Raw genomic sequence first — 27,870 nt, 5'->3', positions numbered from 1 at the left:
CGGGGTACACCCTGGACTGATCGCCAGCCAATCACAGGGCACATATAGACAAACAACCATTCACACTCACATTCATACCTATGGACAATTTGGAGTCACCAATTAACCTAGCATGTTTTTGAAATGAACAAGCAGGGAATCTAAATAATGCAAGGGCTGCAATTAACGTTTTATTAGTCGATCACTCTGAAACATTTTGTTCCGATGAATTACTTACAGACCATCCTGAAGCCCTCAGTTGGCATCCCCAGTCTAACTAAGTGGGACTTCTTCATGGATGAGACCCTGTCGACGGGGCCATGTTATGACTGGAGGTTGATGGCAGTTAGGGCGGACTACTCAGAGGAACCTCAGACCATCTCTAGCAGCAAGAGGAGGATTGTGTGGCCTTGTTACAGCAGCGTGACCCGAGCTCAGCCTGACGCCATCACCAAACTGCTCTCTGTAAAACCTCCTTTCATGAAACATCAAACTCTTGTCTCATCAGCCATATTTCTAATCATCGTGGCTTGTTTTTAACTTCCACAGGACATGGAGAGGCTGGAAGGAGAGGTGAACCAGACCTCTGAGACATGGCAGACCACTCTGGACCGAGTGTGTGTCAGCATCCAGGAAGACATCAAACAAGAAGGAATTGTATGTAGCAGTGACCTGAAACATTTTTTTTCATTTGAGAAATGGGACACATTTCCAGTAAAACTGTAGCAGCTAGGCCACATCACATGTTTACACTTGTTGCCAAGGAGATTTCATTGGACGTAATCATTTCAAGATTGGCATAACCCTGTGTCAAAGTTGTTTCCTTGGCAACATGTGACACAGAGCTCCATTGACCCACATAGCAGAGAAAGGACAAGGGGACTCAGCAGGAACACAGTCAGATCTGTACTAAGACACATTTTCCCTTCAAATGCTTTTTTTTTTGTCCCGTTTTGTATCAGCAGCTCGGCAAGCAGTCGCTGTCCATTTCCGGCCTGATTCCCACGTCCAGCCTACAGGCACTCCACCGACGCTCGATGCTGCACCTGCCAGACAGCGGGCTGGCTGAAGACCGAAGCACAGCCACCTCCAACGGAATCAACCGCCGCGCTGCTACACTTTACAACCAGTTCACCCCCAAGAGTGAGGAGAACAGGTGGGTCGTGAACACCCCCTCCCCCTCAGTCTGAGCTTCACAGTTGATTTATTCCCAGACGGTGCAGGGAAGCTGTCCGTTTTTTAAGTCAGCGCTGAGGAATGCTGCGAGTTATGATGGTGGCCATCGGCTGTAAAAATGTGCAGCCTCTTGGCACTGAAATGGAGATATTTCACTCCCAATCACAAGAACCCTGACGTCTTGCAAATTGTAGTTTTTGTCTTCCAAAAAAACTTCCACAGATCAAATGCTAATATGCCGCTTGAGGCGTTGTATTTTATTGTGTTTGCATGATGCATTGTTCATAAATCATAGAATCCTCTTTTGTGTCAAATCCACTCCAATCCAATTGTGTGTGAATGCTTCACACCTATCCTCAGTGAGGTCAAGTCTCTTGATGGAACTCTCCAAAGAACATTGCCTAGCTGGGGCTTGTTGTATGATGGATGGATGTAGGATTCAGACATCCAGGATCGATGATTGAGCAGTCTTCACACAACCTACAGTGTCCATGCTTAATTAGTTTCACAAAGACCTAGCCGGGCGGCACGGCAGTCTAGTGGTTAGCGCGCAGACCTCACAGCTAGGAAACCAGGGTTAAATTCCACCCTCGGCCATCTCTGTGTGGAGTTTGCATGTTCTCCCCGTGCATGCGTGGGTTTTCTCCGGGTACTCCGGTTTCCTCCCACATTCCAAAAACATGCTAGGTTTATTGGTGACTCCAAATTGTCCATAGGTATGAATGTGAGTGTGAATGGTTGTTTGTCTATATGTGCCCTGTGATTGGCTGGCGACCAGTCCAGGGTGTACCCCGCCTCTCGCCCGAAGATAGATGGGATAGGCTCCAGCACCCCCCGCGACCCTCGTGAGGAAAAGCGGTAGAAAATGAATGAATGAATGAATGAATGAAAGACCTAGCCTGGATGAGCAGACAAGGATTAATCAAGCCAGGTGAAACTAGTTCTGTATCAGTGCGCCCACTTAAATAAGCCCCGCCTATTGATCACCAAGTCACCGATTCATCATGGCAACGAGAGCGGCATATTTAGCAGAAATCATCATGGAGGCTTATAAGGAGGTGAAAGAGCAAGTATACAAATATAAAGGCAACACCACTACTGTCATAGAACAAAAAGAGAAAACATGGCAAAGTGTTTAACATGGACCTATTATACTTTTTCCACTTTTCTAACCTATAAATGTATTTAGAATGTTGTATTCTCATGTTAAATGATGCCAAAGTTCCAGAAAATAAGGTTTGTGCATTTGGAAGTGAGGCCTGATAGAAGTTTGGGATGGCTTTGAACACTCCGTGTCAGAGAATGTGAAGTCACAGTGAGCTGGACTTCCTTATACGGGCATGCCTGTGTACAAGATGAGTGTGACCAATCACAGTGGAGTGGGCCGTGGGTGGAATACATTACAACAGACCAATTTGAAAATCCAAAGAAATACAGCTGGAGTAGGTGCAGATTCTGGAAGATCTAGAAAGCTTTCTGTACAGGTTATTTGTGTGTAGCTGCTCTATAGAAGTACACAATGATGTTTTGTTTGTTTTTTTCGGCTTTTTTCCTGATCACGAGTGATAGTGATAGGAGAAACAGATGCGTTCCCTCTGTCTCATGTTGACAAATCAGCTTTGATCGTTTTCTCTCCTAGACACAAACCTAGAGCGCCCTCTTGTGGCTGTCAGTGTAGGGAAAAACAACCAAATATAAGTCGCTCCGAAGTAAAAGTCGCAGGACTAGCTGCGATAATAATACACCCAGCTGGATAATTCCTTATCCAGCTGGGTGTATGTTAGATGTCATCTATTTATTATTATTTATTATTTATTATTACACGGGAGCCAGGCAACAACATTTCGTTGGCAATTTCACTGCTGTGTTATTGTGCAATGACAATAAAGAAAGTCTTATGCCTATGTTAGCATACAATGCTACATGCTAAGATTCTGCATCCACTTTCAGGTCGTACGAGGGCATCCTGTACAAACGTGGAGCGCTGCTGAAAAGTTGGAAGCCTCGCTGGTTTGTGTTGGATGTCACCAAGCACCAGGTAAGAGATCCAGCCAATCGGTGGCATCAATGAGTGGAGTGATGTCGGCGGGGAAGTTTAGGACCTGGTTGTTATGGTGACAGATGAGGTACTATGAAACTGGCGAGGACACCAACTGTCGAGGTCACATCGAGCTGGCAGAGGTGGAGTCTGTGATCCCGGGGGCACCGACAATTGGGGCGCCCAAACACATCAGTGAAAAGGCTTTCTTTGATGTAAGTGATGACATATTGAGTAATATAATACAGAATATGGTCAATATATATATATATATATTATTGTTTTAGCTGAAGACAAGCAAAAGGGTATACAACTTCTGCGCGGCAGATGCGGCCAGTGCACAGCTGTGGATGGACAAGATCCAGAGCTGCATCTCTGACGCCTGAGAGCCGCGTCTCCACAAGGTCAGGCAAGGTTATCGATATCATACAAGGAACAACAAAGGCGGCATCGGAGACTTGACAGTGGTTTAACTCTGCTTCTCTTCTTTGGGACTAGCAAGGACTCGGAAAGTGGCTGCTAGCGGGAAAAAACACTCTCAAGTCTGCACTGCACTTCTCTTGGAGGGGGGGGGGAGTTCTTTTTAACATTCATAAGCAATAAGACACTGGGAAGTTCTATTTTACTACCAGGTGATTTTACTGCTGAATCAGCAAATCAGCTCAGAGATGTTTAATACTAATAGTTTGCACTTGGAGCTCCCAACGGAAGGCATTGTTACTATTAGCTTCTTTGTGACCTTTTCCTACTGCCGGGTCACGTGTTCAATTCCAAAAAAAAAAAAAGACACAATTTGCACAACCAGTTGAAAAGTTATCTTAGGTTATTATTCTATTTAATGTTTTCTCGATTTTCTATGTTGAATGTCCATCAAGGCTTAACGAGTATGTCTCGTGTTTTGTAAATTATTTTTTTATCATGACTTTGTGTAAATATTGTTTGTTTTGTGACCTTTTCTAACCTTCCTGAAGTGACTAATAAGTGTTTTTAAAAGTGAACTGATACCCGAGTGGCCTGTTCTTGTTTGTTGACATCTTGTTTTTTTAAGGGCTTTTACTCAAGAAACAAAACAAATATGTAAGTAATGCAGCTTTTACACACAAAAAGAAAATGAAGCTATACAAAGATATCTTTTTTTTATTGTTGTTGTTGCTGAATCTTTGTGCCAATGTTTTTTGTGCCGACACTAATTTTTATGGAAATAAATCAGACATACTTGAAAGTCACAACTTTTGTTTGTGTAGCTGACACTCGTAAAAGTTGTCACGAATAACCTCTAACAATAAAAGACCACTTTTATAATGAGGGTTGGAACTTTATTTTGGTGATATTATTTAGCTACATTAGCGAGTCTGTACCGGTTATAATGTTCTACACCTCTGCAAACTATAACCACGTCAAATTCATACTTTTCTCATCAAAACTGAGCATTGTTATCTTTGTACAGGTTTTATTGGAGTTAGCTTTTTAAAATAGTAAAAAAATAGTAAAAATTTTTATCATCAATAACTTCCAAGAGAGGTTCAAGAAAGTCCAGCAAGCATCAGGACCGTCTCCAAAAGTTGATTTAACTGTGATATTGGGGCACCAACAGTGCAGCGCTTGCTCAGGAATGACAGCAGGCAAAAGTTAGCAAAAATGGAAGCTTTTAAGGGCATTTGACTTAAAATATAAACTTTTAACAATTGTACTTTTTAAGTAGATTCCACTGTTTTTCTATAATTAACATCTAAATCATCTAAGTAGCAATAACTATTAAACTAACATTCAACAAAGTGTACCTTTTTGTTTAGACTGTACTTAAAAAAACAATAACTTAAACAACACTTAATGTAATCTTTTAAGTGCAATCAACTTATCAGGTATGAATGTGAGTGTGAATGGTTGTTTGTCTATATGTACCCTGTGATTGGCTGGTGACCAGTCCAGGGTGTACCCGGCCTCTCGCCCAAAGACAGCTGGGATAGGCTCCAGCACCCACCACCCCCACACCCCTGCGACCCTCCTGAGGAAAAACGGTAGAAAATGAATGAACTTATTAGGTATGAATGTGAGTGTGAATGGTTGTTTGTCTATATGTGCCCTGTGATTGGCTGGCGTGTACCCCGCCTCTCACCCAAAGACAAAAGGGATAGGCTCCAGCACAAGAGAAGGTATCTTGCATCCTGAAATCATGTGTGGATTTGCCTCTCGTCCAAGGGAGTGGGCTCACAATAACACAGCCATGAATGAACTTCTCCCATCCATCCAAGAACTCCGGTGACAACATTCTTCTAACATGATGGATCTTTTTTTTAATACAACATTCATTCCTATTCAACTCATTCAAATGAAGTATTTTTCTAAAATGTTTCATTTAAACTTGCAGCAATATTGTGGAACCTTCCATCTTGCTCGGAAAGCCAGCAGGTGCGGAGCAAACATCCAACATATGGAAGCCCTCTCCGGATTTGGCCTCTTCCACGAATCATCTGTGACCATGAAACAACGATGTTTCCCCCACAGATTTGGGTAATGAAGTTAGACAAGCACGCATTCATTCTCTTATGTAACCACAATGTGATGAAGGAGGCAAATATGTAAGCAACAATCAAGGCAAGTCTGCGTTCAGGACCCCTAAAAGTAGGCACAGGGGCCACGGGACCGTCTGTGACCTCCAAAATGGTTTCAGCTTCTTAATGTCTTTCTGTTGTTGCTGCTGCTGTGAAGCTTTGGCCTGTGAGGTCACCATCCAAAGACACATCTGTCAGATATTTGTACAATCCTGAAGAATGTTTGAGTGAGGAGATGTTGCACGAGGGTTCCAAATGAATTCGTTCTGGACTGGACGTGGATTTTTTTTCTTTTTTTCAGAAACAGGCGATGATGTTCACTTTGGAATGCAGAGATGTTGTGAAACCTGGCAATGGAGAAAAAAAGGAAGCGGCACCATATTTGTTTCATTTTGAAAATGTGAGGCGAGCCTTTCCTGGGGTGTACCAGAGGCGGAAGACGTTAGAAATGTTGCGCTGAGTAGAATATGAAAAATTGATCTGGGCATGCTTGATGTGAGTATTTCCAGGAGGCTATTAAGAACATTGCTCCAAGTGGTGAAGATGACTTGATGGCCATTTTTATAATCTTCCCTTGCCATCCATCCCCAAATGGGATCCCCTATGGGATTTAAATCAGAGAGACATGCAGGATGGTCCAAAAGAGTGATGTTATTAACTACATCTCTCCTTTCAACCCCTGAGACATGTAGTTTAAGACTTAAAGAGGTGTGTCCCAAGACTTTTGTCCTGGTCGTGCACTTTAATCGGTCATGCCTGAGAAAGATGTACTTATGTCGTCACCCAGTGGACATTTTGCGTCATTACAAGCAGGGTCACTGGCGACAAATAAACGTTAAAATTGCAAATGTCTTTATTTGTGGGATACATTACGTCATATAAATATATTAGTTATAAATATATATTATCAAAGTGTTTGCCCCTCAATAAAGTAAAGTATTTTTTGGTGGAATATCGTTTTATGTGAGTTTCGGTTTTCGACGAAAATGATTACCTAGCAAAGCATCCACAAGTTGGTGACTCAGTTTCTGTGAGTTAGTCTACAGACTGATTCCAGCTGGGGAATTATAATTATACTTGGTCTCTGCAAGTTTCAACAAGTCCAACTGGAGACTTTTTAAAACAATATAATACCCATTTCATATCCATGCTGGCAAAAAAAACATGACACACATTGGAGGCTTGTAAATGACTTCAATTTATTCCCAGTTTTTTCACATTGGAATGCAAAATGCTAACATCTTCAGCTTTGTCATATAGGTGAAAAAAGCATATTATTAGAATTTTCTTCTTGTGATATTATGACTTTGTTCTTCTTATAGTCATAGATCCAGCATAACTCTCCAAAAATTATAACTATTTAGTTTCTCATATTTTTTGGTAATTATTTAAAAACTTTCCTGCTAAAATGACATCATTTTGCCTCATATTACTATTTTATTCTAAAAATTGCGACTCTTTTTGTCTTAATGTTTTAACTTGTAAAATTACAGCTGTTTTTTTTTAGTTTTACTTGTATTGTAATTAACAATTATTTTCTATTTTCCACCTATTTTAGCATTCTTATAATGAAACAATGACTTTAATGCCATAATATTTTGCCTTTATTCTCTAAACACTTTAACTTTTTACACAACACAATTTTTTTCTACTGAAATAATGTTATTTTTCCTTATGATATTATGACTATTATTCTCTTGATGACTTTTTTTATGTTACAACTTTTTTCTTTTAATATTTAGACTTTATTCGTGTAAAATGACTTGCTGTTTATGTTATATTTCTAGAATGTGCAAGGGGCCAATACAAAACCTGCTGCGGGCCACAAATGGCTGCCGGGCCGCTGCATTAATGCATCACTGCATGATTCTAGGAGTCCACTGGGCCGGCGCCACAGTGAGCCACTACGTGCCAATTACATAATCTTTGGCACCAACTGGCACCGGCCCAGTGGACCCCCAGCATCATTACCACAACTTGGCTCGCGCCACTACATTCCAGTGGATCCCAATGGGTGGATTGTTCGACATTTGGTTCCACTTGGTGGACACTTGTTTAAAATTTAGAAATTTTCTTGCCGCCAAGCTAAATTTTTGCCGGCGTTACGGGCCACCACGAGCCAGTTGGGGGGCAGTTTGAGCCACTGCACGCCACTAGGCACCTTATTGGCGACACGAGGTGTCACAGCAAATTGCATTGGCGCGAACTGACGCCAACTGGGTCCGGCCCAGTGGACTCTTTGTTCATTCTGGAGCTATTTTTTTAGGCAACAAAGAGCACCATGAGTCTGTATAGGAGAGCACGCTAAGAAGAAGACTGAGCCTATTTTTATACTAGAGAAAGCAAAGGTGAGTAGTCTCAGCTCACCGCATTCAGTGACCCCCCCCCCCCCCCCCCCCCCAAAAAAAATCGTCTGGACCAATTTAATACCAAATTATATATCAATAGAAAAAAGCTGAAGCATATACCAGCCTTCACTGAAATATTATCTACACTTAAATGTGTTTTGTGTTCATATTTTTGGAAAAAATTTAAAATTGCTTGGGTTTTTTTCATACATTTCCATTTTTGTCTGATCTTTTGGAACATAAAAATGCAAACTGAGGTTCCTCTACTGTGTTTAGCACCGATAACGCAAAGTAAGAGTAAAGCCGACTGCTGTACTCCTAGAGAGGACGCTGGTCAAAGGTGAGTACTATGATGGCTTCACTGGGCTTGAGCTTGCGTGTTTTTCCTCTCCTGCCATGACTTCTTTCTCATCTCCAGCTCCACGTCTGTGACTGAAGCGGGTCCCCAGTTGGTGACCCTATCAGGACCTTTGCCGCCTAAAAAGAGCACAGACAGCGAGGACTCTGATCAAGACAAAACCAGACTGGTCATCACTGAAGCCAAAAAGGACAGGAAGGAAAAACACAACAATATCTTGGATATGATTGGATGTACTGTAGTAGTGGTGCTGATAAAAGATGGCGGCTACCTGGATGGATGAGACGCAACAGTCCTTCATGTTTGGCTACTTTGTCTTTCCATTTCTTGGTCTGGTAAGCAGCTCGTTCCAGAGTTCTTGACACTTCCTGTATGACAACCACAGAGCAGGAGTTTATCCCAGCCTGGGCTGCTCACCAACCAATCACAGGACACTTGGTGCAATCCTGTTTCCATATAATCATGCAAGCGGACTCATTGTCGGACACACTTTGTCAGAGACACCGACGGTGCCGTGGGAGCCGCGTTTACGAACTGCACCGAATCTTGGCAGAACATCGGTAGTAGAATTGCGGTCATTACAGAGTGTATTGCCTACAGCCAAGAGTCGCCCCTCTGTGACATCACAAAGGAACAGCAACGCCCCCCTGAAACCGAGCGTTTAGAGCAGGGGTCTCAAACTTTGAGGCCCCCACCTTGATACCAAAGTTTAATGTTGAAATGACAGCTTAAAGCTGTGTGCACACCGGACACAATTAACTTGATTTTGCCCCGCCCATCCTGTTACCCTACCCTGTTACCCCGCCCCTGTTTTGCTTTGGATTAGCAATGAAGCTAAAGGCTTATGACGCTGGGTACAAATAAATGCAGAAAATGATTTGGAATAAAAAGGAAAATACACATCAAGATAAAGCATCTCATCAAATATGTTGTTAAAGTTACGACGCTGCTCCCAGATGGAACTGAGTACGATGCTAACTTGCTAATTGGGTCAAATTATGAAGTTTCATTAATGTTCATGTTAAAGGTTAAATAACTGTTAATACTGTACATTTGAATCTGAAAAAAATAATTTCTCTACCAACTGTATGTGGTTTCTTACGTTTTTCTTATTTGCTGTTTTATTATTATTTTACTTATTTATTACTGATTGATTGATTTATTGTCTTTATTCTTAATGTATGTATTTTTTATCTTATTTTGTGAATAGAAAAATAAAAATTAAGATATTTGAGAACAGTGGAATGTTTTATCAGATATTTTGGTGTGGAAAACCGGAACCAAAGTACTGAAAAAGTGTAGGGTATAGCAGAAGCAAAAGCATTGAAGATAGTTTTTTTTATAGATTTTTTTTGCCAGTTTTTAATAAATGCGTTTTTTTGTTTTGTTTTTTTTTTTAAACCTGATGCAGCCCGGCTTCACCCAGAACCTAGCTCTGGTGGCCCCCAGGTAAATTGAGTTTGAGACCCCTGGTTTAGAGCCATCCCAAATTTCTTTCAAATGCGTAAACCTCATTATATGAAACTTTGGCATCGTTTAAGCCAAGAATACTATACAGTCTAACTACATTTATAGGTAAAAAAAAGTGGAAATGCATAAACCTTACTCAGTCCCCTGTTCTAGGCACTTCCTGTGATGATGCTTGGACTTCCTCCGTGTATAAATCACAGCACAATCCTTCCAGGGTGCAATGTAATCGTCTGCCTGTGTCCTGACCTCATATTTCTGCAGAGCTCCGTGTCGCTGCCTCTCCACTCTCTCCAGCTGCTGCATGGCGGCCTGCAGGTCTCCCTCCTGGGCCAGCGGCTCTGCCACCAGCTCCTGCTTCTCGGCCCGCGTCTGACACAGCGCCCTCTTCTGCTGAAGGTGAAGACGCTCCAGCTGTGCCCTCCTGGTGGTCTCCTCTTCCAGCAGCCTATGTGGTATGCACGTAACAAAGATTGTTCCTTTTGTAGTTGTCAACACAAATGAGTACCGACAGCAAAGCATCATTGGCTGGGACTGCATGAGTGCTGCCTGCACTGGGGAGCTGTGCTTCATTACAGCATGTACTGTTACATTCTGAAGCAGAGCATAATCCCTTCCCTTGGAAGATGTTTTCCAAAATGATAAGGCGCCTGAACACACCTCCAAGATGATCAAGAGCCTTGTTGAGGAAGCCATTAATAACATATGGGACATTCTGAAGATTAAGAAAAGTGGAAGTGAGCAAAATGACGAACATCCACCATCTCTGTGATGATTCCAGTGTAGCTCTGGTGACCTCCATGCCCAAGAGGATTAAGGCAACACTAGATAACAATGGCACTCACACTAAATATTGACACATCGAACAAAATGCATAGTCACTTGTGTTGCCAGCTATTTTAACAATGCTAGCTATGTAAAGTTATAATGCTTTACAAGCTGTACACTGACTACTCTAATGTAGTTTTGTGCCTTCTAAGCTAATAGAAATGTTGCTGAAATGTGTACTGACGTATGTGAAATAGCTATGGGCAATGCGTGTGAGACCTGGCCTGCAGCTTGCGCATAGCCTCTTCATCCTGTTTGGCCCGCCTCTCGTTCTTCAAGGCTTCCTCCAGTTGATGGTGCATGTCCTCCATCTCCCGTACACGCTGCAGGTACTGCTCCAGTTGGCTGGACTTTTGGGCCACCTGCTCCTCCATGTGCTGACGCACCTACATACATACGCATGACAGTCATGTATTATTCTCCTCACTGACTCTTTGTGTCCAGCTGCTGATAAATGGCAGATGATGAACACGCACACATGAGTCAACATCTTTATTTTTAGCTGCTGCTTCCTGGAAAACCACAAATAAACTGACTTCTGGTTTGTTTGTTCACCATTTTCTCTCTTTCCAGGTCCAGCCTGAGGCGATCCTGGAGATCTGACTGAGACTTCTTCCTCCTCTCTTCTTCTGTTGCCACTTCGGCTGCAACCGTCTTCATTTTCTGCCAGCAAAGAATCACATCAGGACCACTTTCGGATACTTAAACATGGCTCTCTATAAAAATGAAATATGTGAGGTGAAAAGGGTAGTCATAATGTCAAAGATGCAGGTGTCTATGATATACACTAATGTTTGCATACAAGCTTTCACTTCCTTTTTAGTGTACATGCTCTGCTGCACCGTGTGTATTTCTATGTATAATTAGCATCATGGATTCTAACAGTAATGATGCGGCTTGACAATGGCTCAAGTGAAGCGAATGAGAATGCTAGCTGAGCATCTAGCAGTATTTTGGACAGAAGGAAATGTACTACGAAATGTACTACAACAGGTACATTTAAGTAATCATTCATTCATTCATTTTCTACCGTTTTTTTCCTCATGAGGGTCGCGGAGGGTGCTGGAGCCTATCCCAGCTGTCTTCGGGCGAGAGGCGGGGTACACCCTGGACTGGTCGCCAGCCAATCACAGGGCACATATAGACAAACAACCATTCACACTCACATTCATACCTATGGACAATTTGGAGTCGCCAATTAACCTTGCATGTTTTTTTTTGGAATGTGGGAGGAAACCAAAGTACCCGGAGAAAACCCACGCATGCACGGGGAGAACATGCAAACTCCACACAGAGATGGCCGAGGGTGGAATTGAACCCTGGTCTCCTAGCTGTGAGGTCTGCGCGCTAACCACCCTGAAGTAATGATGATAAATGAAATAATTGTGTGAAGCGTCTTACTAACGTATGTCTTAGTGTGTCATAGGAGCAGCACCTTCAACATGGCCTCCAGCTGCATCTGGTTGCTTTCGTTGGCCGCCTGGAGCATCTTCATCCTTTCCACCAGGTCTTCTTCCTTCGCCATCTGCTTCTGCCGGAGCTCCCTGCGCCTCAGCCTGGCCTCACGGTGAGGGGACGCCAGCCCCAACCTCAGCAGCTGGATGCAAGTTTGAATAGCTGGGATAAATGAGAGCAACTGTTCAGGAACAGTTCAACCAGCAAAGGCTGAGCAATGGGACATGAACATCCGCCACCTTGAATCCAATCGTGTTTCTTTTTTTTATCGGATGCGCTGATCTCCAAGCTTTTATCAGGACACTTGATGATGAAGAGACATTTCTTTGTTTCTTTGTCTGGGAGAGACTTCAGAAAAAGAAGATGCATGTCGGCCATTTCTCCAGTAAAACAGACACAGACAGTACATGTTACATTGCTGTACCTCCACACAACAGCTTTGGTCCAGAGTGATATGTCCTTTCATATCCACAAGATCTTCACAAACATAGTAGGACAGTGAAGTGGGTCGCAGTACAAACCAGCGCTCTGTCCAGTTCTTCCTCTTATGGCCCTTCTTCATCATGTAGCCCTGTTCATGCATACAGGCAACACATTATATGGATCTGACAGGGTTTATTTTCATGTCATTAGTACAAACCTGCTTTAGCACGTCCAGTATGAGCTCCTGGAAGACCTCGTTGATGCCCATGGACAAACTCTGCCGGTCCATGCCCTTGCTGAAGGTCCCTGTTCCCACCAGTTGGATCATCTCCCATGCGGTCAAGCAGCTTCTCCTGTTCAGCTGGAGATTGGCATCTGAGAACTTCTCCTCGCTCCATTTGTTCCCCATGGCCTCGGTTAACTTTTGCAGGAAGTACTCAACCTGAGGAGGCAGACAGATATTGAAACAAAGAAAAGACAAACCCAAGCTTTTTTCCTCACCTCCTCGGGTACAATAACAAGTGGGTACTTGTCTTCAGACAGGAAGTTGAAGATGCACCATATTTTAAAAGCATCAGAGTTTGAGATGAGTAGATTATTGGTGGTGATATTTTTCTTGTGACACAGTGTCCAGCACATCCGGTTGAACTCCAACACATCAAAATCCTCTCGGACCTGCAATTGACGAGCAGAATGAAGCACTTTCATTTCAGTATCCATACTATAGGTATGTATAATTATTAGTCATTGCTGATTTACACACACTAAACTATTACCACATTGTCAAATAATATATTTCTCTATTATGTTTGGGAAAAGCAAGTTTTTCAGCTGTCATTTCTGTTTGTGCAGATGCACCTAATTAAGTCACCAATGAATGTTTGTTTCTTTTCAGAAACCATGAGTGTGCACGGTGTTGAGCAACTTGCTCGGCCTCATTTTAATTCAAGTCAGAGCTGAGCAGAGAGAAGCAAGAAAACAGCTTGTGAGTACAAACAGAGAAAGTCACTCATTTGCCTTCAAATGTGCCAATAATGAATTCTGTCAAGAAAACTTGTTGCCCATCTAATCTAAACATTGTAGCATTCGCCATCTAAATATCCATCTATGATGTTGTGAATTACAAAAGAAGCACAATCAATATGCTAAATTAGATTAGATTAGATTCAACTTTATTGTTATTGCTAATGTCACTTTTACAGGGCAACAAAATGCACTTAGCATCCAACCAGAAGTACCTTAGTAGTAAGTAAATGTAGAAATAGAATAGAGCTGTAAATGGACAGATCTATGTACAAACTATAACAGGCTGTGACTATAATACAGTGAGGATATGTACAGGGATATAAATGACTATAATATGGCTACTGCAGATTATACAGATTATCAACAGTATGCACAGTATGGATGTGACAATATATAATAACAGTAATATGTACAGTATTGCAATGAAGTGACTATGATACAGTGTGACAGATATTAGTATTTTTATTACTATTAGTATTAAAGGTATTAAAATGACAGTATACTAACTATATGTGTCCATAAAGTTGCACAAAACTATTAGAAAAGACATCTTTAAAGTATGGCGAGTAGAGTCCCCCTCCTTCTGTGTGCTCACCTTGTCAATAATAAACGTGTTGAGGTAGGGCATATATCCCTGTTTGGACAGAGGCCCTTTATCGTCATCTTTAAAATGCTCTTCAAGAGCTACAGGGTCATGAGGGATCTTCATGATGGTGCACAGGTTGTGGGACAGCACCTCAAGAAACATGACAACTCAAGTGTCAAGAACACAAACCACCATATGCAAAACAAAAATGACACTTTTACAAGCACGACTGACCAAGTGAAAGAAAAAAACTTCGCTTTCACATGTTTAGCATATTTATACTTCACATAAACAGTTACTGTGGTGTGAAACAAAAGTTTTTTGTTATTGAAATATTAGTCAATTACAACACAAAATGCAGTTTTTAAATGGACCGTTGTATTATTACGGGAGAAACCAATCTAAACTTGTGGCCCTGTGTGAAAAGATGATTGCCCCCTAAACCTAATCACTGGTTAGGGCCCCTTAGCAGCAACAACAACTGCAATCAAGTGTTTGCAATAACTTGCAATGAGTCTCCTACAGAGCTGTGGAGGAAGTTTGGTCCATTAGTTTTTGCAGAATTGTTGTAATTCAGCCAAATTGGAATACCACAGCATCTTAATACGATTCAGGTTAGGACTAGGGCACTCCAGGGTCTTGATTTAGTTTTTCTTCAGCCATTCAGAGGTGGCCTTGCTGGTGTGTTTTGGATCATTGTCCTGCTGCAGAACCCAAGTTGGTTTCAGCTAGAGGTCACAAACAGATGGACATTCTCATTCTGGATTTTTCGGTAGACTTCATGGTTCAAAACAAGTCTTCCAGGTCCTGAATCAGCAAAACAGCCCCAGACCATCACACTACCACCATCATATTTTACTGTTGGTATGATGTTCTTTTTCTGAAATGTGGCATTAATTTTACACCAGATGTAAAGGGACACACACCTTCCAAAAAGTTCAACTTTAGTCTCATGAGACCCAATAGTATTTTCCCAAAGTTCTTGGAGATCATCAAGATGTTTTCTGGCAAAATTGAAATGAAACCTTAATGTTATTTTTGTTCTGCAGTGTTTTTTGTCTTGGAACTCTACCATGCAGGCCGTTTTTGTCCAGTGTCTTTCTTATGGTGGAGTCATGAACACTGACCTTAACTGAGGCAAGTGAGGCCCGTAGTTGTTTGGATGTTGTTGTGGGGTCTTTTGTGACCTCTTGGATGAGTTGTTGCTGCTCTCTCATGGTAATTTTTCATTGGCTGGCCATTCTTGAGAAGGTTCTCCACTGTTTTCAACATTTGTGGATAATGGCTCTCATTGTGGTTTGCTGGAGTCCCAAAACTTGAGAAATGTCTTTATAGCATTTCGCCGCCTGATAGATCTCTATTGCTGTCTTTCTGTGGGGTGGGAATGGAGGGGGCACTTTTTCCACACAGAGCCATGTGGTGTTTGGACCCCCCCTCCCTTTAATAATAATCCGAGGCGGTGTGAAACGTAAAAATAAGACATATTTACGTTTAGTATTTTTTTTATTAGAAGTCGAGTTGAAAATTTAACTGTTCTAGGGATCCGAAGCGGTGTGAAACTTAAGAAAAATAAGTCATATTTACATTTAGTATTTTTTTTATTAGAACTCGAGTTGAAAATGTAACTGCTCTAGGGATCCGAAGCGGTGTGAAACTTAAGAAAAATAAGACATGTAGAACTCTATTTGAAAAAAAAATTTTGTTTTTTAACGGTAGTTTTTTCGAGTGTTTTACCTGGGTGTCTGACTGAATAATTTTTAGAATTTTAATTTGAGGATTTTTCATGAAAACAACCCATCTTAGGACAAACTACGTCATATGGAGCAACACAAGCAAAGTTATGAATAAAAACATAACATGGCAACAATGTAAGTGAATGTCACTACGTAGGTGCCATTTTAGCTGTAGCATCAAAGTGGCATCTATCCCATACAAAACAAGCCTAAATTGTTCGTAGCTAGGCTATACTTGTGATGTCATTAAATGAAATGCTCACCTTCAACTGAGACTTGGACACTTTACCACGTTGGTCCACGTCCAAGGCTGTAAAAACGTGCCATATAGACTTTAAAATGTCTTCACGGAGCCACATTTTGTGCCTGGTTGTGTCTGTATATAAAAGTGTTATGTCTAACTCTGTCCTCCTGTCTCAGACTGCCTATTTCTAGTTGTGTTATAGCGCCACCCTCCGTTCACACACCAAAAAAAAACCCTGGAGTGTATATTCATTTGAAGTAGTCGAAACAAAGCATCACCACATTTGCAAATGCATGTCTGTATAATAAAACTCGCTGGGTCATACATTCTCTTGACTTTTTTTTTTTTAATATGTCGTTATATAGATGGTTCATCCATACACCAACCAAATGCTTGAGACCTTCACGATAAGTCCAATTGTACATGCTTCAATAATGTGATCAATTGTACTATCAGTGCTCATTAACACATCCTGTAGCCATACTGAACACCAAGAACATTCTCCTCTTGCACAAATCTCTTAATGTTTTTAAGTAGCCCCCTGATCTTCTCTGTATGCAGACGAGCAGCCATGGCTGAAGTCGCTCGCAAAGTAACAAAGTTACAGCTGAGTTCATTTTAAATAGTCTTCAATTAAAAAAAAAAATTGCAGTCTGATACAGAAGGCTAGGAGACCTGAACAATATGAAAGTGCTAGTCATTAATTTACAGAGATCAGGCATCACATAGCGCTATGACGTATCCAATATGCTACATATGAATACAGTTGTTGACACCTTAGAAATGCCTCCGGTCGCCTTTCAAGGCTACTTGACAAAAAATCAATAACCTTGGCTTGTATGTACATAAACTGAATTGTTTATGCAGAAAAAATGGATATCACCACTACCAGAGGTATAAGCTTACTACAGCCATGTGGCCACGACAGTGATAATGTAATATTTAGTCCCATTATCAATTTCTTAAAGGTTAATCCCTCAATTTTGTTTAAGTGGGAATGAAACAGGAGCGTTGGCGTCGTGACAGCAGCTCCTCCTGGACTCCAGAAGACAGTGTTGCTCAGAGCATTTCCTCTTGCATCGTGCTCAAGTTCTTGGTTTGTTTTCCCCAGCCATTGGTTGCATTTTGGTTGCTCTCCCGCATCTTCTTGCGCTATTTTCCCCTCAGTTGATAAGATTGAAGAATGACTGAGAAGAACCAGTTCTGGAACCACTACTTAAGGGAACAACACAAGCTTTTTTTTCTCACTTCACTACAATCAGTCACAGAGTAATAAAAAGTAGAGCGGGTGACTCAATTCATTCCTGGAGCAGTGCCTCCAAAGTCAAAACTAGGTGGCACCACTGGCGCTGTGAACCTGTACCCGCCGTGTTTCTCGATCATCTTGGATTCTGGAAGATGAAAATATGAATCAGTGCTAAGACATCCGGGTCACCATCAAGTATACTAATGAACGATTAAAAGTAATTCTGATTGAACGAAGTACAAATGCTCTCACCATGTGCTGCCTGTCGCTGGTCTGCAAGCGTGCCAATGTCATGAAGCTGTTTGCCTTGCTCTTCATCAAGGGCTTGAGTTAGTGCCTGGTACCAGGCTGGGTCACGTGACTGAATATCTGCACACGGGGTGATAATGAATCATCAGTGAATCATTGAAAGAATAACTACGCATTTAGTCATATGGATTTACGAGACGAGCTGGACCAATTTTCTTACTCTGTAGTATGGCTTTAAAAATCTGATACTCGTCTACAAAGTTGTCTTCGTCATCGACTGCTGTAGTGTAACCCTCTAGTGCCGTCTCCTCAGCATCATCTTCCTCCCAGTCGTCATCGTCTCCATCCTCTCCTGCCTGCTTGGCAAGCATCTCTAGATATTCCTGACCTTCCTCATCGATGTCGTCCTCATCACTGCCGAGCTCCGCTACATTGACACGAAAGTGAAGGGATTAGCATCGCAGAAATACCCCCTCAGAAGCAATACCCCGGTGAAAACCCTAAAAAAAAATCTACTACCATTATCATCGTCGTCATCCCCGTCTTCGTCGTCATCATCATCGTCCTCATTCTCGTGCTCTGCTCGGCAAGCGTATGCCCTCTTCAGGCCGCTGAAGAGCAGGATGGCTGCTGGCAGAAGCTGTGCGGCCACCTGGTTGATAGCCTGAGGCCTGTGCTCCAGGTCAATGAGGGCACATAATCCCAGGATACACATCTTCCTGTCATGGAGGCTGTTTGGGAAATACATAAAAAAAGATGAATTAAACATAGAAATATTGCCAATTAAACTTTAGAAAAAAACACACCATTTAGAGCTCCTGAGTCTGAACGAGACACTAGGCAATCTAATTGTATTAGTATTTGAGTAACAAATAGAAAGTGGTATGATGGCACTATCTGCAGGCGGGGTTTTGTTTATTTGGGGGTGCTGCAGCTAGCCCTGCAATTAGCTGGCGACCAAACCAGGGTGTACCATGCCTCTTGCCCGAAGTCAGCTGGGATCGGCTAAAGCACACCCCCGTGATCATAATGAGGATAAGCGGTATAGAAAATAGATGGGTGGGTGCTGCAGCTACAAATCCAGTAGAGGGTGCTGGCTCAAGTCTATTAATCCAATTGAAATTCCCATCCCCCAAAATTCCCACAAGATGTTTGGGTGTTGTAGGTGTAAAGCGAGCATTCAGAACTTCAGAACTACTGGAGAAAGTTTCCTTTCAGTCACATGGGTTCAAGGTGGTCTCTACACAGACTGCCCACCCAGTCTGTTTTCATCAACATCAAAGATAACATTGTGAGACTTTATATATATTTATGCAAAAAATTATCTTACCCAAGAAAGCAATCAACATCCTTGAGCCACTGGCTGATGAAGTGGTTTGTGATTGGCTCAGTGTTGTTGGGGAACCGTAGATTCTCCAAAGTGTTGAGGAGAAGAGGGGGACTGTAGTAAAGTGCAGCAATGGCCACCTGCAAGCACATCGTCCTCAGTTCGCTGGTCTTCACCTCCCGTGTCAAACGCTCCAGTGCAGCAGCCACAAATAAGGGCACAACCTAAAAGGACACAAACATTATCGTATCCGTGTTGTGTGCGGTATCCTGGAATTATAAAACTCAAACCTTGACATGTACAGACCTGGTCAATACCACGACCTTTGCATTGCAGTATGATTACTTCCAGTAGCTTGGCTGCATGGCACTCAGGATCTTCGCCCGGATCCCCTGTCAGGACCTTTGTAAGATCATGGGACAAAAAAGGTCAACCACCTAATTGTAGAAGTTCAGTAGCGTTTATTACTACATAGCGACATCATACCTTCTTGCACATGTCATACATAATTTCCAGGTATTTGGTGTCAGAGAGGAGGGTGTCTGTATCAACTGTTACATAGTTGTGAAGGAGAGGCATCATATCTGAAATGGAGACAATTGTTCACACAGCTGAATTTCCGAGCCAGTGCTTGTGGTTAAAACCTGATACAAAATGGTAATTTGGCATGGATCTGGATTATCAGCAAGCATAAACGATAGCCGTGTATTGTGTTTGTTTGTTCCTGCGTATTAACCTGTGAAGTAGTCAAATCCATCCTGCTGGAAGACATCATACACTAATGGAAGGAGCTGCCACATTTGTTGTGACACCTGCTGGCAAGTCAGGCTATGAGCCAAGGACAGGATTTCCTCGTAAAATTCTGAAAGAGAAAAAAAATAGTTAGGTCAACAGAGATCGAGTACAAAGCAAGTATATTTGCACCAACAGATTCTATAAGTTAATGTTTTGAGCACAGATTGGGACAAAGGTTTTCTTGACATTAACACATGTAAGTGTGCATTGGGAGCAAGGCGCAGATGGAATGTGATTGAACAGGAAGAACTGGATGCCTGCTTACCCATTACGTGTTGTTGCAGTACGGTGCCTATCACCTGCAGACAGATACCTTCCAGTTGCTGTGTGATCTGAATAGGGTTAAAGATGATTAGGGTCAAATCAGAGAAGAGAAATAAGATGCATTAAAACGGCTGTACCCCAAAGTAAATGAGACAGCTCACATTTTAACCTAATTACATGTTGTGTGCATGCAAATAGCTGCTCTTTATGAGACAGTTACTTAAAAGACTTTAGACTTGATAAAAATGTATTGCTTAGAAAATTCATTTTTGCAAATCAAGGCAGCTTATTCATATCTAATGGCATTTGGCTGTGTTTGCCTGTGCTTCTGAAGACAGTGGCAGCAGGCCCGGCCACTATTTCTAGCTCCTGCCTAAGTCTGAGTGCTTCAGAACATGCGAGAACAGAGCATGTTCCAAGGAGCTGTGGGTGGCTGAAGTGTGCTAGAGAGGCGACAGCAGACCAGAGGAAGTGGTACTGACATAATCCAGCAGAGTGTGTGCGCTTTGTGTGTGGGTAGCCTGCAACAGTGGCTTTGCTGATCACCTCTTTGTGGTCCTCCACTACACTCAACAACGTGTCGATGGTGTTGAGAATGCCCATAGCAGTCACAGCCTTGTCATCTCCTCCTTCCTCATCAGGCCCCGTCTGAATCACCTGGTTGAACGTCATAGCCTGCCACAGAGCAAAGAGAAGGGCTTGTGATTGTGGAGCATCGATATCTTCTTTTATCATTAGGTACTTTGTGATATTGAAAGAACAACGTCCTTACAAATGGAAAAAAATGCCTCATAAATGTTCTTGTCCTTTTTTCAATCCCCAGCGGTTTAAAGAGGATGCATCACATGAAATGACACCACCACAAATTGCATAAAGATTGCACTTACCAAGTGCTGCGTCATCTCAACCGCGATGGGAGTGACCTCCTCACTGTATTCACAGATCATCTTCTGTATGACGTTGGTAAGATCATCATTTTCGGTCTCCCTGACAATATGCAGCAAAGCCTGCATCACCGGCCGAATGAAGGGGGTGATGTATTCTTTGGCTGAGGTAAACAAAAATACACACACACACACGGGCATTCAGAGGGACTGAAATGAATTATACATAGGTGTCACACAACCAGCAAATGAACAGTATTCTTTGATCACCTTTCTCCTGGTTGCTGATGAGAACCTGCAGGGCAATGGCAGCCTCCACCTTCACTGGCATCTCATTGTCGTTGATTAGACAGTTGCGGGTGAGCTCCAGAGCATTTTGCAGGTTGTGGTCACTCTTGAACCTCACCTCACAGAAATACTGAAGCACCCAGCAGGCCTAAAACGAGGTTTAGCATATACACAATGGAACACAATGAAAAATTGACCTAGACCGTAATATCCAAGTTTTAATTCAATATAGCGTAATTGAGCACTGTTAATGCACAATACTCACTGTTCACATTTTCACTTACCCTGGCTCTCATGTAGCCCAGTTCACTGTGGAAGAGGGGGAAGACGTGATGCTGCAGCATGAACTCCATCTGGTCCTTGTAAATCTTTTTCTATGTGAAGAAACAAATTGCGTTCCTTAAAGCTACACGCTTTACAAGATATTCCTGTTCAATTAGGATGTGCTATTTACAAGACACTTTGGACTTTATCATTGCTTCACCACTACAACTAAAAAAAGAAGCAGTGCTACATTACAAATTCCTGGTGAAGATCTTTTCAGTGTAATTAATCTCTAGATATAGGTTGGGAAGGCGCTTACCTTGAGCAGGATCTCAGCCAGAGACCCTATCATGTGGAGGCCACCATCTTTTTTCCTGGGGTCGGTGGTGGGATCAGTGAGAATCTGGTAGCAGAAGCCCATTGTCTTTTGCAGCACCTAAACAAAAGAGATACTATGGTGTTAAAAGCATCACTTAAACTAACCCTTAAATTGTCAGTAAAAGGAAAATACACTGACCTCCTTTCTTTTATTGCAGGCAGTAAAGAGGAGTGTCTGGGCAGCTGTCGTAGGAGAAATGAAGTCCTCGAATACATCTGAAGTGGACCAAAGGGACAAACGCTTATCAATGACTCGCTAAATTCATTCAGAATGGGACTTTTAACAGAATCCATTTCGTACCAAACTTCATGCGAATGTACTCATAGGGGTCCTCTTGCCAGCGCTCCTCATCACTGTCTGTGTAACACATGAGGGGAAAAACCACATCCTGAATGATGCCCTGAGGGACAAAGACAAAAAGACAACAGAAATCAGTATGATAGTAGATGAATGTAAACATGTTTAAAAGGTATCCATTAAATATGACTTAAGGCTGCGGATGATTAAATATAGAATTACATTTATGTAACATTGCAATAATGTTAATGTAATGGACGGCAAATTTATTATATTTACATGACAACCAGTTTGCAACAAAAGTTATTACATCAATATCTCAAGGTTTTTAATATACCAACTTATATTTAAACCCACGTCTGTGTGAGTGATTGTGTACCTGAATGTGTGGTTTGAGGTTTTTCCATGTGAGAGCATGAGCAATCCCCTGGTTGACATAATTGAGTGTTTGCTGGAGCACTCTAGGAGCCACATATTGCTTTTTGTTGTACTGATACAAGACTTTAAGCAGCACCTAAAAGCAGACAATTATGTTACATTGGCAGAATGACGTTTGACTGGAGAACCACTGTTTACATCACAGATACTGATCCATACCTGCTGCGCTGGTACTGCATATTCCTTGAGGAAAAGTTCAGCAAATTCTGTGTACTCTTTGGTTGTGTTGCCTGGGCTTCCATATCTGCAGGAAGGGTATAACAAAAGTGACGCCAATACCATGTCATAGGACCTTCATGACAGGATAATCTGAATTAGAGCGGTACCTCTCAAATAGCCTAGCCAAGATGTGAAGGGCCCACTTCTTACACTTCCACCAGGGCAGCTCGGGCCTCTCCTCTTCATCAATTTGCATTGTCTCCTGAACCAAAAACAATGGCCCAGTCGGTGCATTATACAAAAATGCAATAATGCGCTAGAAATCATTGTCCATCTTAGTGGAAGATAATAGGATCAAATTCTCACCGGGGGGACATCTCTGTCCACTACAGTCTTGAGAATCTCCATCCATTCTGTTAAGTTCTGTCTGTTGATGAGTTCCAAGGGGAGGTTATACTGTGCACACAAGAGAGCAAAGTCAATTAAACAAGTCTAGACTTTACTTGTACCAGTTTGACATAATCACAGAGAACTTTATACCCATATAGCACTATAATAGCAAAGGAGTTTCGCTTTCTTATTATTGGAAGAATGAACAATAGCCTGTGAAATGTCACTTGACGACAGCTTGTCACATGCTATGCCTCATTGGTACAACGATCATCATTATCACATGTGACGTATTTGAAGTTAATCTTGCTCTATCAACACGAGTTTTTAGCTTTAGTATTTTGTAAGTGTTCTATTCAAACATGACACCTGTATTTAACGACAAAGGAGCAGAGTGGAGACGTGCTTCGTAAATAAAGTACAATCTAAATGTGGCCATTCAACACAAATTGATCACCTCTACTTTTTTTTTTTATAAAAAGTAGTTTTAATAGTATAATTATTTTGAAGTATATTATTGAACAATGCATTTCCCACGTATTACTCAAACAGGCATTGAATCAAATTTGGGTTTGTGTCAAACAGTATACAATGCTATACTTTTGTACTAATAGTCACATAGTGCTATTGGACTAAACAGGTCAGGCAACAAAAGGAGGTTTGACATTTTAGACTAAATTTGCTTTGAAAGAACAGTTCTCCGTTTGTGTGCTGATAGTTGTGGGTAAACATTAAGTTAAACAAATAAGTCATAAAAATGCCATTTGTAATTTTTTTAAAAAGCAGACTAAATAGCGACGTGACACATCAGCGGCAGTCCGCCCTCCCATGCAGCCCACCACCATAGCTTGAAAAAAATACTAGTGGAAACCCTGCAATTGCAGCAAACCCTGGAAGCACATCAACATTCAAGCATTTTTACAAAGTACCCCAGAGAAAGTGGATCCTGTCGTATTACCTGGAAAAGGGCGTACAGAATTTTGAAGATCTGTTTCTGAATGAGTACAGAATCAGTGGAGTGGTCTAGGAGAAGCCGAATAAAACGGTCTTTCAACATGGGCATGAAGATGTGCATGGCGGCCACCAAAGGCTGACGCTCATCTGGCTTCTTGTATCTGTTACATACAGAGGACAATTCAGCCATGAGCATGACAGTGGCTTACTGTGACATTTCACATGAAATGACTTACTCATAGTTTTTGACGAGCTGGTAAAGGCAGAGTAGGATGCCCAGCCATCCTGCAATGTTGTCAGACTGCAGGTAGAAGCCGATCTTGTCCACGATGGTCGTCCACTTGGTGGGGTAGTCGTGCTTGATCATGTGGTGGATACACGTTGTCAACTGGACCCTGTCGGATAGAAACAGGATAGGTTTTATGCTGCAAGCCAGAAAAATGGGAAGTGTTCAGAGGTTGACATAAACTGATTAGGTTTGTTTTCAGGATAACAGTCAAAGAAATATTTTCTTCAACAAAACAAATACTTCTAATCATCACGCAAATGTTTATTTTGGGGATTTTGACATAGGACTTCGTAAGTGGGATCATTTGTTTTGTGCATAAAGTGTGAATGGTTACCTGATGCGCTCAGGTGAGTGGATGATAGCCTCCACTATAGAATCTCGAATGAACTGCCGGTCTTCCTCTGGGATCTTATTGACGGCGGTCTCAGTGGAAGAACCATCTCCATCGCACCAGTGCTGGGTTACCATGTTCTTAAGGTAAATCACACCTTCATTGAAAGCAGGGAAAGGTTATGTTAGGAGGTAGGACAGCTATTGACAATAGTCAAACCATAACATATTAACATGTGAATCGTGAAACGTGCACGACTTTCCATATTGCCACTTTCCAGACAAAAGTAAATATCAACTTGCAACACTGTTCCACAATAATAGCATCTTAGAAAGAATGTTGCTTATTTCTAGTCAGTATGTCTAGGTTTATGGTTTATAAATGTGTAATTATATAATTTAGACTATGTAATTGTAATGTCTTACTAGCCAAACAGTACAATTGGGTCACTGTCAACCATTTAACCTATTTATACTCATATGGCAGTTAAGGCTGTTGAGTGATGGCCAAAAATTAATAGACTTTATTTTTTTTACTTCATAGGTTTCAATATTAGATTGTTTCCCCTAAAACACACAAAAACAACCCTGTCTGCAATGTTTGTAATAGATTTTAAATAGTACAGAAATAACTACATACACATTAAGTCCCGGTTGACACTCACCTGCTTGTCTGACAGGCAAATCCAGCTGATCAGTCATGGTGACACGCAACAGAGTGGACAAAAAGTTTACCTGGGTGTGACCCTATAAGTCAGAAATGGAAACAACTTTAGGCAAAGTATAAAACACAAGCACAGAAAAACTGCATGGAAAAGCATTTATTTTGTTCTAATTCAATGCAATAGTTCCTAGTGTTATATATTTCATAAATCAATTAACACAATAACCTGTTAAGTTGTAGGCCAAAAGCAAAATGTAGTTTTGAGAACATTTCAAATAAAATAATAAAAATATTAAATGTTGGCACAGCGAGGGGAGGTTACTGGACTAATTTGGCCTAAGAAATGACACTTGTACATTTTAAATTTTAGAAGAAGTGTGGGCTGTGTTTAATGTCTTCAACAATTCTGCTCAATATGAACAGTGGTGTTCTACATTTCTACCATATACTGTATGTTACAGTACTTGTTCAGTCACTACCTGGCCATCTTCCACAACCAACAAAAAAAACAGCCCATGACTAAGCATAGGTCTGTATTTAGAAACTGTGCACTTGAGCAGAAGCACTCCATCCTCCCCCAGACAACATGCTTTTCACTCTCTGTACAACTTGATGACAAGTATAGGATTTCTACCAGCACAATGACAAATTTGACACTGCTTCAAGTTGCAGTATGAACACTATCACAGATATGCAACAATAATGAATCATACAAAATCATCATCCATAATGCCATAGAAAGTTGCTGATGTCACCAGTAAGAAAGTCGTGTATATACAGTTTAGAAAACAATACAAAAAAAAAATAACAGAATACGCCTGACAACTTAAAGGGGGTCATTTAAAAATCGTATTCGCCCTCTTTCGTTATGCAACCCCACAAACGTGAAACATTTAAGCACTTGCCACTCGTTTAAAGCGCCGACAGTAGTCATTGTAGGCTGTAATAATGTGATGTAAAACCACATACAAGAATGGACAACGCAACTATAGTGCATTGTACTGAACCAGCACATTGTTGCTAACTTGACACACTTCGGTCAAACAACGACGAGAATCAACTGGAATTTATGGCATCATAAATACTATAGTAGTGAAAGTTGATGTGGTGGTTAACGTTTATTAAAATGTATTTGTCGATGTTGAAACGACATGTCATTGCTTCCGAGCTTGTCAGTGACACGTGAGCAGCAGCTATGGACCAGAGCATATCCAACAAGTAACCTCTTGCTAACTTAGCTATTTGTTAGCTATGGCTAAAGGGGCATTTGTTTGGCTTTAATATGCACATTTGCTCAGTTCACACAATATCCACATTTCACCTTCTATTTAGACAGCTTCCACTTCCGTTATAGGCGTGTAGTTGAGTAGCGTAATCTCCTTTTGCTGGAGAAAACGACGAGGTAGCCAGTTTAGCGTTAGCCACACAGCTGGCAGCCTGAGTTAGCTCTAGCTGTGGAGTCCAGGTATCTGGATTATTAAAATTGAATTCAAGGGTAGTTTCTATTTGCGGTGTGAGAAGCAGTCTGTCATTACGGGAGGAGAATTTCGCACTTGATCCGTCAAGGTACCAAGCCCGCACGATGGCACCATCTTGATGTTGTGAGCGACCGAGGCCCGATGCGAGACCGCGCCGCTTACTGCCATCACCCATTTAAGAGCTCAACATGAAGCCTAACTTTGAGCCTCACCTCGTTAAGTTTTCTTTCCGCTGCCTCTCGCAGATTGGGGTCCATTGTGCCCCGCAGGGCCTCGACCAAAACCTCTGGATCCATCGCAAAAACTCTTACTTGCGGCTCGGATTTAGGCAATTTCAGATGTCTTATCAGTTCCCAGGCACTGCGCACATGGACGCACAGCTCTCCGGTTACCCGGCGCGAAAGGAAGAAGCGAATGAAGTACCCGGATAGATCAGCGCCGAATTTGTGCAAACGAATATCCGGCTGCGCTTGCACACCAATGGGACTTGTAGTTTTTACTAGTATATTAACATTAACGCTTGTTCACGTCTACATGTTCTTTCGCCATACGAAAACAACAAATAATTCACTAATATATATTTTCACTTAAACAATTGTTCACTTGTTTTTTTGGCAAGATAAAAATATTTTTCTGTGTTTATTAGTTGCCCATAATCCAAAATGTAGTCATTTTTCCCAGATCATCACGTTGAGTTTAAAGACTTATGTTGAAAATGCGCAGTAATATGAAAAGGGGATGACAACTAGTAAATTTCAAAGCAAATTGATGTAATCACCTTTATGACGCCATCGTAAAGTGACTTATGCAAACAGAAGATTGACACCTTGACGCAAAGTACAGTGGGAAGTGTCAGAGGAAAATAATCGTATTTATAAATCAGAATGGAAACTGAAAACGTGACAGATTTTACAAAATCAAATTAACAAAACTGAAAATAAAATATAAAAACATTGTTGTTC

At 41.6% G+C, this 27,870-nt stretch overlaps 3 protein-coding genes across 8 annotated transcripts in view; 1 reads left to right on the top strand and 2 right to left on the bottom strand.

The window, feature by feature from the left end:
- sbf2 (SET binding factor 2) overlaps nt 1–4,498 on the top strand; it is a 77,526-nt gene extending 73,028 nt beyond the window's left edge. For 3 of the 5 annotated variants that reach the window (XM_058088771.1, XM_058088768.1, XM_058088772.1), the window contains 7 exons: nt 220–444; nt 529–636; nt 942–1,135; nt 3,106–3,193; nt 3,277–3,408; nt 3,481–3,597; nt 3,692–4,498. In XM_058088771.1, the coding sequence (XP_057944754.1) occupies nt 220–444; nt 529–636; nt 942–1,135; nt 3,106–3,193; nt 3,277–3,408; nt 3,481–3,579 (846 nt within the window). In that variant the 3' untranslated portion in view covers nt 3,580–3,597; nt 3,692–4,498. The remainder of the gene's footprint in view (nt 1–219; nt 445–528; nt 637–941; nt 1,136–3,105; nt 3,194–3,276; nt 3,409–3,480; nt 3,598–3,691) is intronic. The other 2 variants (XM_058088770.1, XM_058088769.1) reach the window with 2 other exon arrangements.
- A 3,655-nt stretch (nt 4,499–8,153) lies between these two features.
- Nucleotides 8,154–16,899, bottom strand: swap70a (switching B cell complex subunit SWAP70a). 2 transcript variants are annotated; one of them, XM_058089222.1, is made up of 12 exons: nt 16,233–16,899; nt 14,246–14,386; nt 13,126–13,299; nt 12,842–13,066; nt 12,626–12,772; nt 12,441–12,549; nt 12,182–12,363; nt 11,302–11,409; nt 10,966–11,132; nt 10,168–10,366; nt 8,723–8,819; nt 8,154–8,570 (listed from the first exon to the last, which is right to left on the bottom strand). In XM_058089222.1, exons 1-12 carry the CDS (start codon nt 16,326–16,328, stop codon nt 8,452–8,454), a joined length of 1,764 nt encoding a protein of 587 aa, XP_057945205.1. In that variant the 5' UTR covers nt 16,329–16,899; the 3' UTR covers nt 8,154–8,451. The 2 variants fall into 2 exon arrangements, with proteins under 2 accessions (XP_057945205.1, XP_057945206.1); XM_058089223.1 differs by lacking the exon at nt 14,246–14,386.
- A 149-nt stretch (nt 16,900–17,048) lies between these two features.
- ipo7 (importin 7) lies at nt 17,049–27,405 on the bottom strand. The gene is made up of 25 exons (XM_058089221.1): nt 27,121–27,405; nt 25,432–25,513; nt 24,771–24,924; nt 24,384–24,542; nt 24,152–24,308; nt 23,170–23,259; nt 22,971–23,065; nt 22,804–22,888; nt 22,586–22,720; nt 22,210–22,309; nt 22,048–22,124; nt 21,850–21,966; nt 21,551–21,640; nt 21,249–21,414; nt 20,982–21,142; nt 20,641–20,769; nt 20,096–20,162; nt 19,772–19,897; nt 19,522–19,619; nt 19,342–19,437; nt 19,039–19,259; nt 18,228–18,439; nt 17,929–18,135; nt 17,712–17,828; nt 17,049–17,604 (listed from the first exon to the last, which is right to left on the bottom strand). The coding sequence occupies exons 1-25, from the start codon at nt 27,202–27,204 to the stop codon at nt 17,507–17,509; spliced, it is 3,123 nt and encodes a 1,040-aa protein (XP_057945204.1). The 5' UTR covers nt 27,205–27,405; the 3' UTR covers nt 17,049–17,506.
- Nucleotides 27,406–27,870: the final 465 nt, after the last annotated feature.

Source organism: Doryrhamphus excisus, chromosome 12 (genome assembly GCF_030265055.1).
Source record: "Doryrhamphus excisus isolate RoL2022-K1 chromosome 12, RoL_Dexc_1.0, whole genome shotgun sequence".
NCBI lineage: Eukaryota > Metazoa > Chordata > Actinopteri > Syngnathiformes > Syngnathidae > Doryrhamphus > Doryrhamphus excisus.
The sequence above is the reverse complement of the archived record's forward strand: the minus strand, read 5'-3'. Positions and strand labels throughout refer to the sequence as shown.